The sequence below is a fragment of the Anguilla anguilla genome, chromosome 2 (assembly GCF_013347855.1).
Source record: "Anguilla anguilla isolate fAngAng1 chromosome 2, fAngAng1.pri, whole genome shotgun sequence".
In the NCBI taxonomy this organism is placed as follows: Eukaryota; Metazoa; Chordata; class Actinopteri; order Anguilliformes; family Anguillidae; genus Anguilla; species Anguilla anguilla.
In genome coordinates, this window is record NC_049202.1 from 47,293,727 (window position 1) to 47,306,762 (window position 13,036).

The 13,036-nt window shown below is 39.6% G+C and overlaps 1 protein-coding gene across 1 annotated transcript; it reads left to right on the forward strand.

The window, feature by feature from the left end:
- The first annotated feature begins 1,461 nt into the window (after window positions 1–1,461).
- On the forward strand, window positions 1,462–12,767 carry LOC118221243 (WD repeat domain phosphoinositide-interacting protein 2-like). The gene is made up of 12 exons (XM_035406123.1): window positions 1,462–1,708; window positions 3,065–3,147; window positions 3,553–3,722; window positions 5,177–5,273; window positions 5,649–5,746; window positions 5,858–5,950; window positions 6,042–6,112; window positions 6,383–6,490; window positions 7,053–7,217; window positions 8,570–8,677; window positions 9,412–9,512; window positions 10,946–12,767. Exons 1-12 carry the CDS (start codon window positions 1,635–1,637, stop codon window positions 11,056–11,058), a joined length of 1,281 nt encoding a protein of 426 aa, XP_035262014.1. The 5' UTR covers window positions 1,462–1,634; the 3' UTR covers window positions 11,059–12,767.
- Window positions 12,768–13,036: the final 269 nt, after the last annotated feature.

The following is a 13,036-nucleotide window of genomic DNA, read 5'->3' on the forward strand; positions in this document are numbered from 1 at the left end:
TAACATAATATTAAATAAAATCATCATATTTAGTACTTGGTTGAAAATCCTTTGCATTTGACACTGGGTATCTTCACTGGTGATCCTCTGCCAGGCCTGTACTGCAGGCATCTTTGGTTCCTGTTTGTTTTGAGATATTTTTGCTTTCAGTCTCATCTTTAACAAGTGAAAGGCATGTTCAGTTAGATTCAGGAAGGGTGATTGACTTGGTCAAGAACATTCAATTTTTGGCCCTAAAAACTGCTTGGCTGCTTTAGCAGTGTGTTTGGGCTCATTATCCTACTGCAAAGTGAAGTGCCGTCCAGTGACTTTTGAGGCATTTGCTTGGATCTGAGCAGATAAGATGTATCTGCACACTTGAGAATTCATCCTGCTGCTGCCATCAACAGTCACATTGTCAATAAATAAAAATGAGCCAGTTCCAGTGACAGCCATACATGCCCGAGCCATAACACTACCTCCATCAAGTTTTAGGGGGGTGCTTTGGATTATGAGCAGTTCATTTGTTTCTCCACATAACATGCAGCCTCCTACTATAGACACCTGCACTTTTCTCTTTCCCTCATTTTGGAACAGGTTCTCATCTGATCTGTCCACGAGAGTTTGTTCCACAACTCTTCAGTTTTTTAATATACTTTTTAGCTAATTTTATCCTGGTCATTCTGTTTTTGAGGCTTACTAATGGTTTGCATCTTGCAGTGAACCCTTGGAGAGTATGCTGGTGTGGTCTTCTCCTTGTTTTAGTCTTTAACAGCTATGCCTACATCTTAGAGAGTGTTCTTGAACTGTTCAACAGTTGAAAAGGTTGGTTTTCTTCACAAGTGAAAGTATTCTTCAATTATCTGCTACAGAGGTATTCCGTGGTCTGCCAGGTTGTTCACTATTGCTGAGCTCACCAGTGTACTCTTGCTTCTTAACAATGTGTCAGTTGATTTTGACACACCCAAGGTTATGTCTCTCATTGATTTATTTTTATTTTTCTGAACCATGATCGCCTGCTTTACTACATTACCATCTAGATGTTCGGTGAAAAACCGACTAGATTTGGTTGAAATGTTTATTTTATTTATCACATGCATGTTTCTTTTATTGAACAGGTAGTATCTTGCCTTACATGTCTACATCGTTTTGGAATAACCCTGGCATTATAATAAGCACATCAGTATTTTATGCGTATTTTACTTTATTTAGTTATTTATTTTTTTCTGTATTTTATGTGCCTGTCACCACAACGGAAGTTCCTTGACAGGGCAAACAATAAAAGCAAGCAATGTGATCAATTTAATTGATTGTTGTTAAGACAATTTATACCAACAGGTTTCAACGGATCTGAGAAACAAAAATGTAGCTGCATTAGGTGGCCTACGATAAATCCTATTGAACGGGGCGTACAAACATAGACTGTATTAATAAATATATTTCTGTGTCTACCTTTTGCTAGGAATATGTCGCGAAGACCACGTACCCCAACTGCGCAAGCGCAGAGCGTGGGCGCACACAACACTGCTTGATCAAAACAACAACACAACTGGACAGGGAGAAAGAGGAGGATGCGGCGGCGGTGGCAATGAGAGGTCTCGGAAAATTAGACGTAGCTGATTCTTACTGTTACAGTAGTAGCTGGTGCGGAGCTCATGAACCTGGCCAGTCAGAGTAGCGAGGCCGGCTGCTGCCAGCTCCTCTTCGCCAACTTCAACCAGGACAACACGTAAGGAAGAATCGCGGAGGGGGGTCACAGCGAAATCCGGGGCGGGTGGCCTATATCCCCAACCTTAAGTGAATTTCTCAAAGGACAAGTAAATTAATTGGTTTAGCTATGTTTACAGAGATTAAGGCTGCGTTTGTGCGAAGGTTTGCGACCCAATTCCATCTCGTTATCTTAACTAATGCTGCCTAAAATGCTTCACCACCAGTCGTTCACACTTGTTAGCTAGCTAGAATAATATCAGAGCTGCAGGTGTAGCCAGCTCAACAGAACTGACACCTGGTTTTGACCGCATACAGCACATGCTAGCTAGCTTGCGCTTCAGTAAATTTGCTGTATTCTGAAGATTAGCTAATATCAACCAGCTAGTCCATTGAACCATTGCTGCGATCTAAGATAAATTTATTGGCTATGTATTTGCGCCTGCAAAATGATAAAGGAAAGATGTGCGTTCAGCTATTTAGCTACATAACCAGGTAGACACCGATATGGCCTGTTCGGGAAATTAACGTTACACAATCCCAACAGAGATGACCTTGTCAGACAAAGTCAATGATTAATTTCAAATCGGCTAGCATGCTAAATTGGTCTCTAAAGTCGCTAGCATTGCTTCGCAGTAACGTAAACACTTAGTTTCATTAGCTTGCGACGTCAACCATTTGGACTGTGCAAAAAGTTATTGGCTTTGCTATTAGACAGGCAAAAAGTTTGCCCATAACTCATTTGGCAGTGATGCGTGTTGTGGTCAAGGTGGGTCGCTAGGTAGTCTATAGTTCCAAATTCCAAACTTGGCCCTAGGCCCCCTCATGTACAATCCAAGAATTGTAACATATTTAATTTTTCTTAATTAGGTGCTTTTCATGTTTAGAGGAATTATTTATCCTCTTAAGCCACATTATGCCAGAAATAGTAATGCAAGCAATGACGAATAAAATTCCCATGAATGCTTATTCTGCTATATTACAAATAATTACATTAAAAAGTGGTCAAGTATTTTTAATTGATCAAATTAAAGACTGGTGAGAATCAATAAGCTCCTAACCCCCCCCCCCCCCCCCCCCCCACAAAAAGATTGTGTCACATCATGAAGTAGGAACTTTAAATTCTTTCAAAAATTAGAAAACCACACACCGTCACAAGTTTAATGACACAAATGAAAAGAAACTAATTTATCATCACCATATTGGTGGTAATGTCACCTTTATAATAAAGAACAATGGCTTGTTGTAACAATTTATTTGTTTCATTGAAACTGCTAAATAGCGTTTTTGTATCCAGTAGGTGCATGTTATAACAGTCAGTTGTAATGTGATTATCAGTGTCAGCCTGTTTTTATTTATTTTTTGTTTTCCTTTACAGGTCCTTGGCTGTTGGCGGCAAATCTGGGTACAAGTTTTTCTCTTTGTCTTCAGTTGATAAATTAGAACAGATTTATGAATGCAGTAAGTATATATTTTTTCACTACATACATTTTAGACAATGTGAAGTCGATAAGCTTTGTACGAATATCTATAAAGAATGGGAGAGCAAAATAACACTCAGGTTGCTAAAAGATCAACACACCTTTGCCCATGTTGTGCTTTATCCTGTTACCACCTATAACATGTATACTTCAGTATGTTAGGCTGTAGTAGTAAATGTGTGGTGAATGTGATAACAGTTTTGTTCTCAGAATTAATGTTTTAATTCTAACTAATTGCATTTAAAATTTTCATTTTAAAATGTTGCGCTCCAGAAAATCAAAATCTGTACACTGAACAAAGAAGTAAATTAATAGTAATACAGTCATTCATGACTTACTGATGTTTTAAGCATGGTTAATACTTCTTTTGTAATTCTCTCTGCAGCTGACACTGAAGATGTGTGCATTGTGGAAAGACTGTTTTCCAGCAGTCTCGTGGCCATTGTTAGCCTTAAAGCTCCCAGGAAGCTGAAAGTTTGTCACTTCAAAAAAGGGACAGAGATCTGTAATTACAGTTACTCCAACACTATTTTGGCCGTGAAGCTCAACAGACAGGTAAATATGACTTTGCACATTTGGTTCTGTGTTTGTTCATTAGGGGTGGATCTGAACCTGAATACTCCATTCACTCCAAATGCACAGGTAATACATTGTATTGATAGTTTTTTCCTCTGGAAGTTAACCAGTGATTTCAGAAGATTCTTCTCTCTCTTTTCATTAATTGTTACTACAGGAAAAAAAGTTTGATTCCCACAAAACGGTCAACAGTGGCCTGCTATCTAGCTTGCAACAGCCCAATATTGTGCTTTTTTCCTGATTGCTCTAAATATACTCAGAAGATGAAATATTTGAGGTTGGTAGAGATTTGACAGGGCTCCCTGCTTCTTCTGCACCTGTAGTGTGTGGTGCCGCTAGTGCTACAGCACGAATACTGCTCAGACAGAGAATATTATAAAATATAGTTGTATATAATGGCTAATCATTTAGGTAATCTAGGTTAGTGTTTTTTGTAAAAAATGAGCTTTAAAGGGAATTTATTTGTTACAATTCTTTATAATTAGTGATGACAATGTTTAATTGCAAGTTTAGTGCTTTGAAAATACAAAAATTGCAATGTCATTATATATAGGTAGGAAAATTGCCATTTCTTTTTGTGTAAATAACTTCCGGTCTAAGCCATGGCCACCTCCAGTTTTCTGTGCAAATATAGATGCAGATAATTTTGTTTGTTAAATGGATACAGATCGCATTTGTGTCATCTCTACTCATTCCTATTAGTCATGCCAGTTGGTGTAGAGTTGATCTAATTCTGCATCCATAACAGAGGGGTGTATTGCACTATATGACCAAAAGTATCTGGACACCCCTTTGTGTGGGGCTGTTTTTCATGACTGTTTTTGGGCTAGGCCCCTTAGTTCCACTGAAGGCAAATCTTAATGCAATTACATTCTAGATGATTCTGTGCATCCAACTTTGTGGCAACAGTTTGGGAAAGGCCCTTCCCTGTTTCAGCATAGCAATGCTCCCAGCCACACAGCGAGGTTCATATAGAAATGGTTTTTATGAGATCGGTGTGGAAGAACTTGACTAGCTTGCACAAAGCCCTGCCCTCAACCCCATCCAACACATTTGAGATCACTTGCGAGCCAGGTTTAATCGCCCAAGTGCCCAACCTCATTAATGCTCTCCTGGCTGAATGGAAGCTAATCCATGCAGCAATGCTCCAACATCTAGCATAAAGCCTTCCCAGAAGACTGGAGGTTGTTATAGCAGCAATGGCTGGACAAACTCCGCATTAATGCTCATAATTTTGGATGAGATTTTTGATGTCAAGTGTCCACGTACTTTTGGCCCTGTAGGGTATTTCTACAAAAAATACCCTACAGGGCCAAAAGTACGTGGGCACCTGACATCCAACATCTCATCCAAAATTATGAGCATTAATGCGGAGTTTGTCCAGATGTGCACGTGAATATTGATCAATTTATTTTTTATTGTTGTGTCAACAGAGGTTAATAGTATGCCTGGAGGAATCACTTTATATCCACAATATTAGAGATATGAAGGTGCTCCACACAATTCGAGAGACTCCACCCAATCCTTCAGGTAGTTCTGATTTTTTAAAAATATGATCAATCTTCAAAGCAATTTAGCCCTTGAGGTTTTCTGTGACACAGCTGCCATAATTGTAATTGGAAGCTAATCAAGCACGAGTGTATTAATTTTAAGATAAGAATTGAAAATTCTTTCTCTAATGAGAGCAAACCATGAATCATTTCCACCATCTAGCAGTTGTTGTGAAAGATTTAATATTGTTTGGAAGTGACCAATATGAATATCTTTCTTTTTGCAATATTCGTAAAAGTTGTGAAAACTCTGCTGAATACCAGTCTGATATTGACAGTGACAGCTGATATTGTTCTATTTATAATCCTGTTTGTGGCAGTATCTGTCTCTAAAATATGTTTTATTTTCTTACAGGACTGTGTGCATTGTCAATTAGTAATGACAACTGCTATTTAGCATACCCTGGGAGTGCAACAATAGGAGAGATCCAAGTTTTCGACACAATAAATCTGGTACACTATCATTCATGGAACAGCTAGCATTCTTTTCCTTTTTTTTAAATGTATAAGTTACATATTAATCCTCATGGCTTCAAACTAATTATCTATAACTTTATCCTCTAGCGTGCTGCAAACATGATTCCAGCCCATGATAGCCCCTTAGCAGCTCTGGCATTCGATGCAAGTGGCACTAAACTTGCAACAGCCTCTGAGAAGGTATACAATTAGAGTTAATTCTGTGGTTTTGGCCAAGGACAGAGGATAGAATTTAAAAATAGTTACTGTCTCACTGTGCTGTGTCTATCAGGGGACTGTGATTCGGGTATTTATCATTCCAGAAGGACAGAAGATCTTTGAGTTCAGGAGGGGAGTGAAGAGGTAGGTAATAACCAACTGCACAATACATGTCTTGCCATCTGTAGTAAGACGTGTCACCTGTGCATGTTGATGAAAGTGCCACAGGAGTTATCCTGTGGCTTGTGGTCACATAGTGTAATGTCAGCATCCTCTGTTTGGGGATTCCAGACAGGGTGATATGAATGAAGCAAAGTATCTTTAAATGCACGCTGTGAAGTCAACAGGAAATTCCCAAGCAGTCATTTGGAAATTTAAAAAAAGCGGTGAGCTGTATGTGTTCTTGCTCCACAGGTGTGTCAGCATCTGTTCCCTTGCATTCAGCATGGAAGGGCTGTTCCTGTCTGCTTCCAGTAACACTGAGACAGTTCATATCTTTAAGCTGGAAACCCAAAAGGACAAGTAAGTCTGTTTTGAGATAAGCAGAGTATGATTTGAAAACTCTTCCGTATGTTGTCTTCACTGAAATCTCAGCAAATGTTTCTGGAATGCAACTTCAGGGACTGCATCACATATGGCTTTTTGATTAGATCCACCGGTGTGATTGGCGGCCTCATATTAAAATCATGGACCTCTGTCAGTATCTTGTCATTCTGTCTTAATGCAGCCAGAAACTCAAGATGTTCTGAATGCCAGTATTTGAATAGATTTTTGTGGATTCATGTCCTGCTACGGCACAGTACGTACTCTTATCCACAAAACGAATCTGTGATAAATATTAAGTGGTGAATGTGACTGATTTAACTTCCTGATATATAAATTGATTAAATACAAGTTCTTTTGTTTGTATAATAGGTCAGGGATTAGCAAGCATTTGTAAATTTGGAAGGAGCTTTGGTTTTAAATTTAGATGTTAATGAAGAAATGTAGACAAAACCAGAGGTAATAAATTAAACAAAAAACATAATTGTTAAGGCTATGGAATGTCTTGAAAACTTAATTGTGTATGCTGCTGTCTCCACAGGCCACAGGAGGACCCCGGTACATGGACTGGGTACTTTGTAAAGGGGCTGATGGCATCTACAAGTTACTTACCAGCCCAAGTCACAGAGATGTTCACCCAGGGCAGGGCCTTTGCCACAGCCAGACTGCCCTTTTCAGGCCACAGGAATATCTGTGCACTTGCCATGTAAGAAATTACCTGATTTATTTTTATTTTTAATTTTTTAAGTTGAGTAGAATGTATGCGGGCATGCTATCAAATGCGGGCTCGCATCAAATTCAAAACATTGGTCCTAGCATACCAGGCAGTCAAGGGATCAGCCCCAGCATACCTTCACAAGATATTCAAACCCTACATGCCAGCCAGATCCCTCCGTTCTGCTACCTCAGGACGCCTAGCACCTCCCCCTCTTCGTACCTGCACTTCCAGAACACGTCTCCTGTCTGTTCTGGCCCCACGATGGTGGAATGACCTCCCTGTGGAGGTCAGAACAGCTGAGACTGTGACCCATTTCAAACGACGACTGAAGACCCACCTCTTCAGGCTGCATCTCTCCCCATCCCTCCCTTCCCCCCTGTAAATGACTAAACTTAGGGTTGTAACTAGGCAGCTGTTTCATAGGTGACTTAGGCGCATCAACTGTCTTAACGACTACTTGTATTTTTATTTATTTTTATTTTTCCATAGATTGCGTTGTTGCCGTTCTCGTTGTTAGTGTTCATCAGTTTAACCATCAGGGTCCAAGTTGAACTATGCGGTTGTTCCCTGTACTTGGACCGGTACTTCTCTCTAGGGGTTTCGTCATACTTGTTCCTGGTTATGGTTATACACTTTGTTGTACGTCGCTCTGGATAAGAGCGTCTGCCAAATGCCTGTAATGTAATGTAATGCTATTTTTATTTAAAGGGAGCTATCTTACACAGCCTTATTTGCTCATCTTTTTGAAGGGAGTAATTTTGGAAGGCACTGTATATGCAGGGGAGTGATTACCACACAGGTGTGGCTCGTCAGTTATTTCAGCGAATCATCCACCCACGGACAGGGTCATGTGGATGCTGGGCAGGCCTGGCTGCCTGCATATATTTGGTCTGGGCAGATTATAAACAGCAGACGTGGTATAAAAACACAGTGTTTTCTTATGGGAAGATGCCTCTGCATTAAAAATGTCTGGCTCGGGGAGATGATGATAGTGGTATTATGAGGGGGGCATAGCACTATATATTGGTAATGCTTTTTTGCACAGTGTCCTTTTAGAAAAAGCAGCATATTGGTCCTCTGTATCAGCACTGATTCTTTTATATGGTGCTCAGTATCAGAATCGGCTAAGGAGAAATGGTATCATGTTTCTCTAGTAAATGGTTAAATAAACAAAAAAATATATTAAATTGTTTTTTTATGGAATAAGGAAAGAAATCAGTGCAATAGGCTCTCACACATGTGTTTATGTATATGCTTGCTTGTAAATCGTCCCTCACACAAGCTCACACACATAACTAGAGATTTTGTAAACAGTCTTTCTTTTTTTGTTTTTTGATCAGAATCCAGAAGATCCCTCGCCTTGTGGTGGCTGCAGCTGATGGGTATCTGTACATGTATAACCTGGATCCCCAGGAGGGGGGTGAGTGTAGACTAATGAAGCAGCACAAGTAAGTACTGAGACCAACTCATTGCCCATTATGCAATATATAGGCAATTTAGCTATTTTCCTGTCTGCGGGATGATATGACAGTTGTAAATGTAATTTTTTAAACAAACTCCCATTTTATTAACAATGTTTACATAACAGTCTACTTCAGGCTTTGATTCTATTATGAACTACCTATAAGAGATAAAACTTGGTAACTACCCTGCTTACTCAAAATGGCTGACTGTGGCAAAGGCCCTGTCAAAGTCTGTGGATCGTGGCTTTTTAAAGCGTTTCTTTTGGGAAAGTGTTTATTTGTTACAGGGTCAGTCCACCGTTCAGTGAGTCCAGTGTATCCTGGAATAAAGAAGGCATTGCTACATAATGTCATAACCAGCAGCATATCCAAGACTTTCCAATTAAATTAATGTAAAAGGTCTAACAAAATGTCACATAAAAATGGAGTGGAGGGAGTGATGGATTACTGAAAGACTGAGTAACTAGCAGAGAGAGAAGATGAAATGACAGTCAAATGTTAAAGTATTAAAATGGATGGAGCAAAATTTTAAAATGGATGGAACATAGAAGGTGTTTTTGAAGCATGACAGGGAATCTGTTACGCAGATGTCAAAATAGAGGGGAATAACTGTCCATCATCTGCATAGATGAGTGTAGGGTGAGCAAGGAGGACCCAGATGTAGGGAGGTTTTCAGTGTTGTTTTTCCATGCTTGACGTTATCTTCCCCGCTCTGTCAGATTGGATGGCAGCGTGGAGACGCCCAATGAAATCGTGGAGCCGGCAAACCATGACCGCCCACTGGTGGTAGCACAGAACTACAGCACCGGTGCAGCCAAAGGTAGCTGTCAGCCTGTTACAGTCTTTTACATGTTGTAGCTCCATGTGCAATTTAGGGGCCTGGTTTTTCATGGTCTCAATGCAAATTATAGCTGTTATGTATTGCTGTAGATTGCAAATGTTCCAAGCAGGACCATTCCAAAAAAAAAAAAAAAAAAAAAAAAAAAAATGTTTTCAGTATTAAAACATTTCAAGATGAAGATCAGCTCTATGAATAAGGGATGCAAACATCTAAACCGAGCTATTGCTGCCCCCCACTGGCCAATAAGGAATCACACACTATTCAGAGCTATACCAAAATGTTGACTGAAATCAGAACATGAAAATGATCAAACTAGCGGCTGTATGTAGTGTGCTACTTTTTATTTTCTTTAAACAGAAAGCATTGTCTTGATTGGTGTATATGCCACATTTGGCTTCTGATTTGATCACGATAAATTTGAAGTGAACTACCAGATTGTATAGTTACTATATCTACTAGATTGCTACCTCTTGCCTTTTGAGCATTTTGTCCTTTCAGCCTTCATCAGAGCTTTATCTGAGATGGAAGACCATGGGACGTGGGTAGAACAGTATTCCTGTTTAATGGAGAAAGAGTATACACATCAGAATTCACTTCTTTGGCTACTTTAAATCTTTACATTTTTTAAAATCAATTGTCTGTACATTTGCTTGTACTGTCAGTCCACCAATTTTGCATGCAGTGTTCCAATCTTTTAAAATTGTAAAAACTCCTTAAACTAACGTGAGCATACACAGCCATTTCTGCTTCCTTGCCTTAAGCTTCCATAGTTTATTGGAAAATTTTTGTCTGAGATTTTTGTGAAATGCATGATGAAAATTATATCACAGTGCCAAATCTGAAGACTAGAGGGTATGTTTCATAGCTTAAGAAAATTAATTAATTAAAATCAACATTAGTAACAATGACTGAGTTGTATATTGAAGTATGTTGAATTTTTCCTTTTAGGTAGACTATGCTATTGATAGGGACACAGGGACCAAGATTTGTGTGCAGCATCACTGCAAAAGTCTGTTACATTCAGATATGACCAAGCAAAGGAAATGGTTCTTTAAAATGTGATCATTCTAATTTTCTATGAGTGATAATGCCTTCGATAACAGGCTCAACACTGTAGATAAACAGGCCCAGACTAAATTGCAAAGAATGAAGACACTGATACATCTTCCATCCTCACATCCAGACTATACTAGATGCAGCGATACATGCATTTAAATCATGAGTTGGGCGCTGGTGGAGACTTGCAAACCAGAACATATTGCATGCTTCAGTGATGTAATGATAAAGGATTTTGTTGTTTTGCTCCTGGGTTAATTGATTGCTTTGGGTGGATGTTCAGACCTCTCTAGTTTGGCCTGGTGAGATGACTTGAAATGACGTATTGTTTTTTTTTTTTTTTTTTGACGCGCTAGGTTACTGTGAGGATCAGGGAGCTGCTGGAGGTCCTGGCGTAGAGGATGACCTGAGCTCTCTGCTTCTGGACGAGGACAATGAGCAGCCTCCCATGATCCTGCAGACAGACTGAGGGATACGCCGTTTATTTCTGTGGAGAAGAAATGGACAACTGTGTGACATACTGAAAGGGGGGTTTGACTATGATGCTGCTGTGAGCTCATAACGGACCAGAAGAGGGGACCTTTTAACAAGCCTACCTGTGACCTAATCCTGTCGGCATTTATTAATTATATGTACATGTTTGTGTGTATGTATATACATTTACAGACACATCCCAGTAGCTTTTAAATCTTGTAAAATGTTATTATATCTGCTTCTGAATAACATAATGGCAGTTATTTGTTGCAGCTAGTCTTAGCTTTGCCTGCATGTGTGCCAAGTACAGGATTTCAAGAAAAGGCTTTATTTGCACAACGGCAGTGTATGGTGAGCCTTTATTTTCCGTCACGTCAAGGCCTAAACATGGTGTATCTTTGACAGGAAGCAGACCCCAGGTAAAGGCCCAGTGTGTGTCCTGCTCTATGGCAGGTCCATAGGCCCGTATTATTTTAGGCGGGAGAATAAAATCTTGTGTAGATGTCAGAGAGAAGTGGAGGAAATGGTTGAGCTCTGAGATGCAGGAAGAATAGGCATGACGCTGCTGAGCCTTGGAAGGGCTCACACAGCCCTCTTGGGCCCGCCAAAATCCAGATCATTCTGTTCTTTTCCATAGAGGTACGTCACTGATTTGTCCTTCTTTTATGTGACTTGTTTATCTTGGAGGACTGGCTGCGGACTGCTCTGGAAAGAACATCTCCCCGCTGTCTGTTTTATTCCTTAGTTTTCTAATGTGTCTGGCATGCTAATATTACAGGTGCCATTCCCAGGTGTGAAATAACTTCTGCAAGAATTGTGACTACACTAGAACAGCAGAGACGCAGGGGCGATCCTGCTGTTTGGCAGAACTCATTATTCTATTTTTTTAATGTCCTTCTGCGAAGGGGAGCTGTGACTCAAGAACAGCAGGTCTGTGTTTTCTTTAATGAGAGCTGAGGAATGGGAGTGTTTCCTTCTTCAGTGTCCAAGCTTTTCTTTTACTGTTCTCAAATTTATCCTGTTCCCACCATTTCCTTTCCCCTGATGTGCTCTCCCTAGAACTCACTCTGAATGTGTATGTACACTTAATTTATAATTATGTAATGATTAAATGTAGTGTATGTTGGTGGTTCAATAAAAACAGTTCCAGTAACTTTATGGTAAACTGCCATTCGTTTTCACAGCTCTGAGACATTTGACAATGTTAATTATTGTTCCTGGTAGGGCTTGTGAAGTCCCCATGTTCCATCCATGTGCTATAACTATACAAGCTGTCTATAACTGACCAGAGGGAAAGTAATGGGCATGTATGTCCGCTTCTCTCCAAGGGAAAGTGTGACTGGTTTTTCCTCACACGTCCATGTCTTTGTTTGCTTTATAAAAGTCTAAAAGCTGTGAAAAGTGCTAATGTGTTGTTTTGGTTTCCAATATTGTAACATTTATTTAACATTAGATAGCATGGGGATGTTCCTTTGTTGATAAGTACAGCTGAGGTAATTAGTGTCTTTGTGGGAAAATTATACTGTGAGTGGGACACATCCCTGGGAATTAAATAAATATCAATGAGTCTCATCCAGAGGAGGCAGAGTTGTACCACATCATATGTTATTTTGAATCGCTCCCTGCATCAGCCAGAAGAGAAATTTGAGTGTTCTTCTGTACCAAAATCTTGAGGGTGAAAATAAAAGTTTTGAAATGGAAGAATTGGGAACATTCCTTTGCTGCATCTTTATGTTAGGCCTGTTATTATACACATGCTTGTCGGAGTCAATGTGTTACACTGTACAAATTGAACTTGGTAGGGAAAAGAAACATTCTTATTTGAAAAAGCAATATAAATCATGCTGTTTTTCATCAGTGGTATCTGTTTTAATGATTTCATTTTATTTCAGCTAAAAAGATTCCCTTTACATAAAAGACTTAAGCATAGGAAACACATGTGCAGTTTTGGCTTAAACTGCTGGCATATTTTT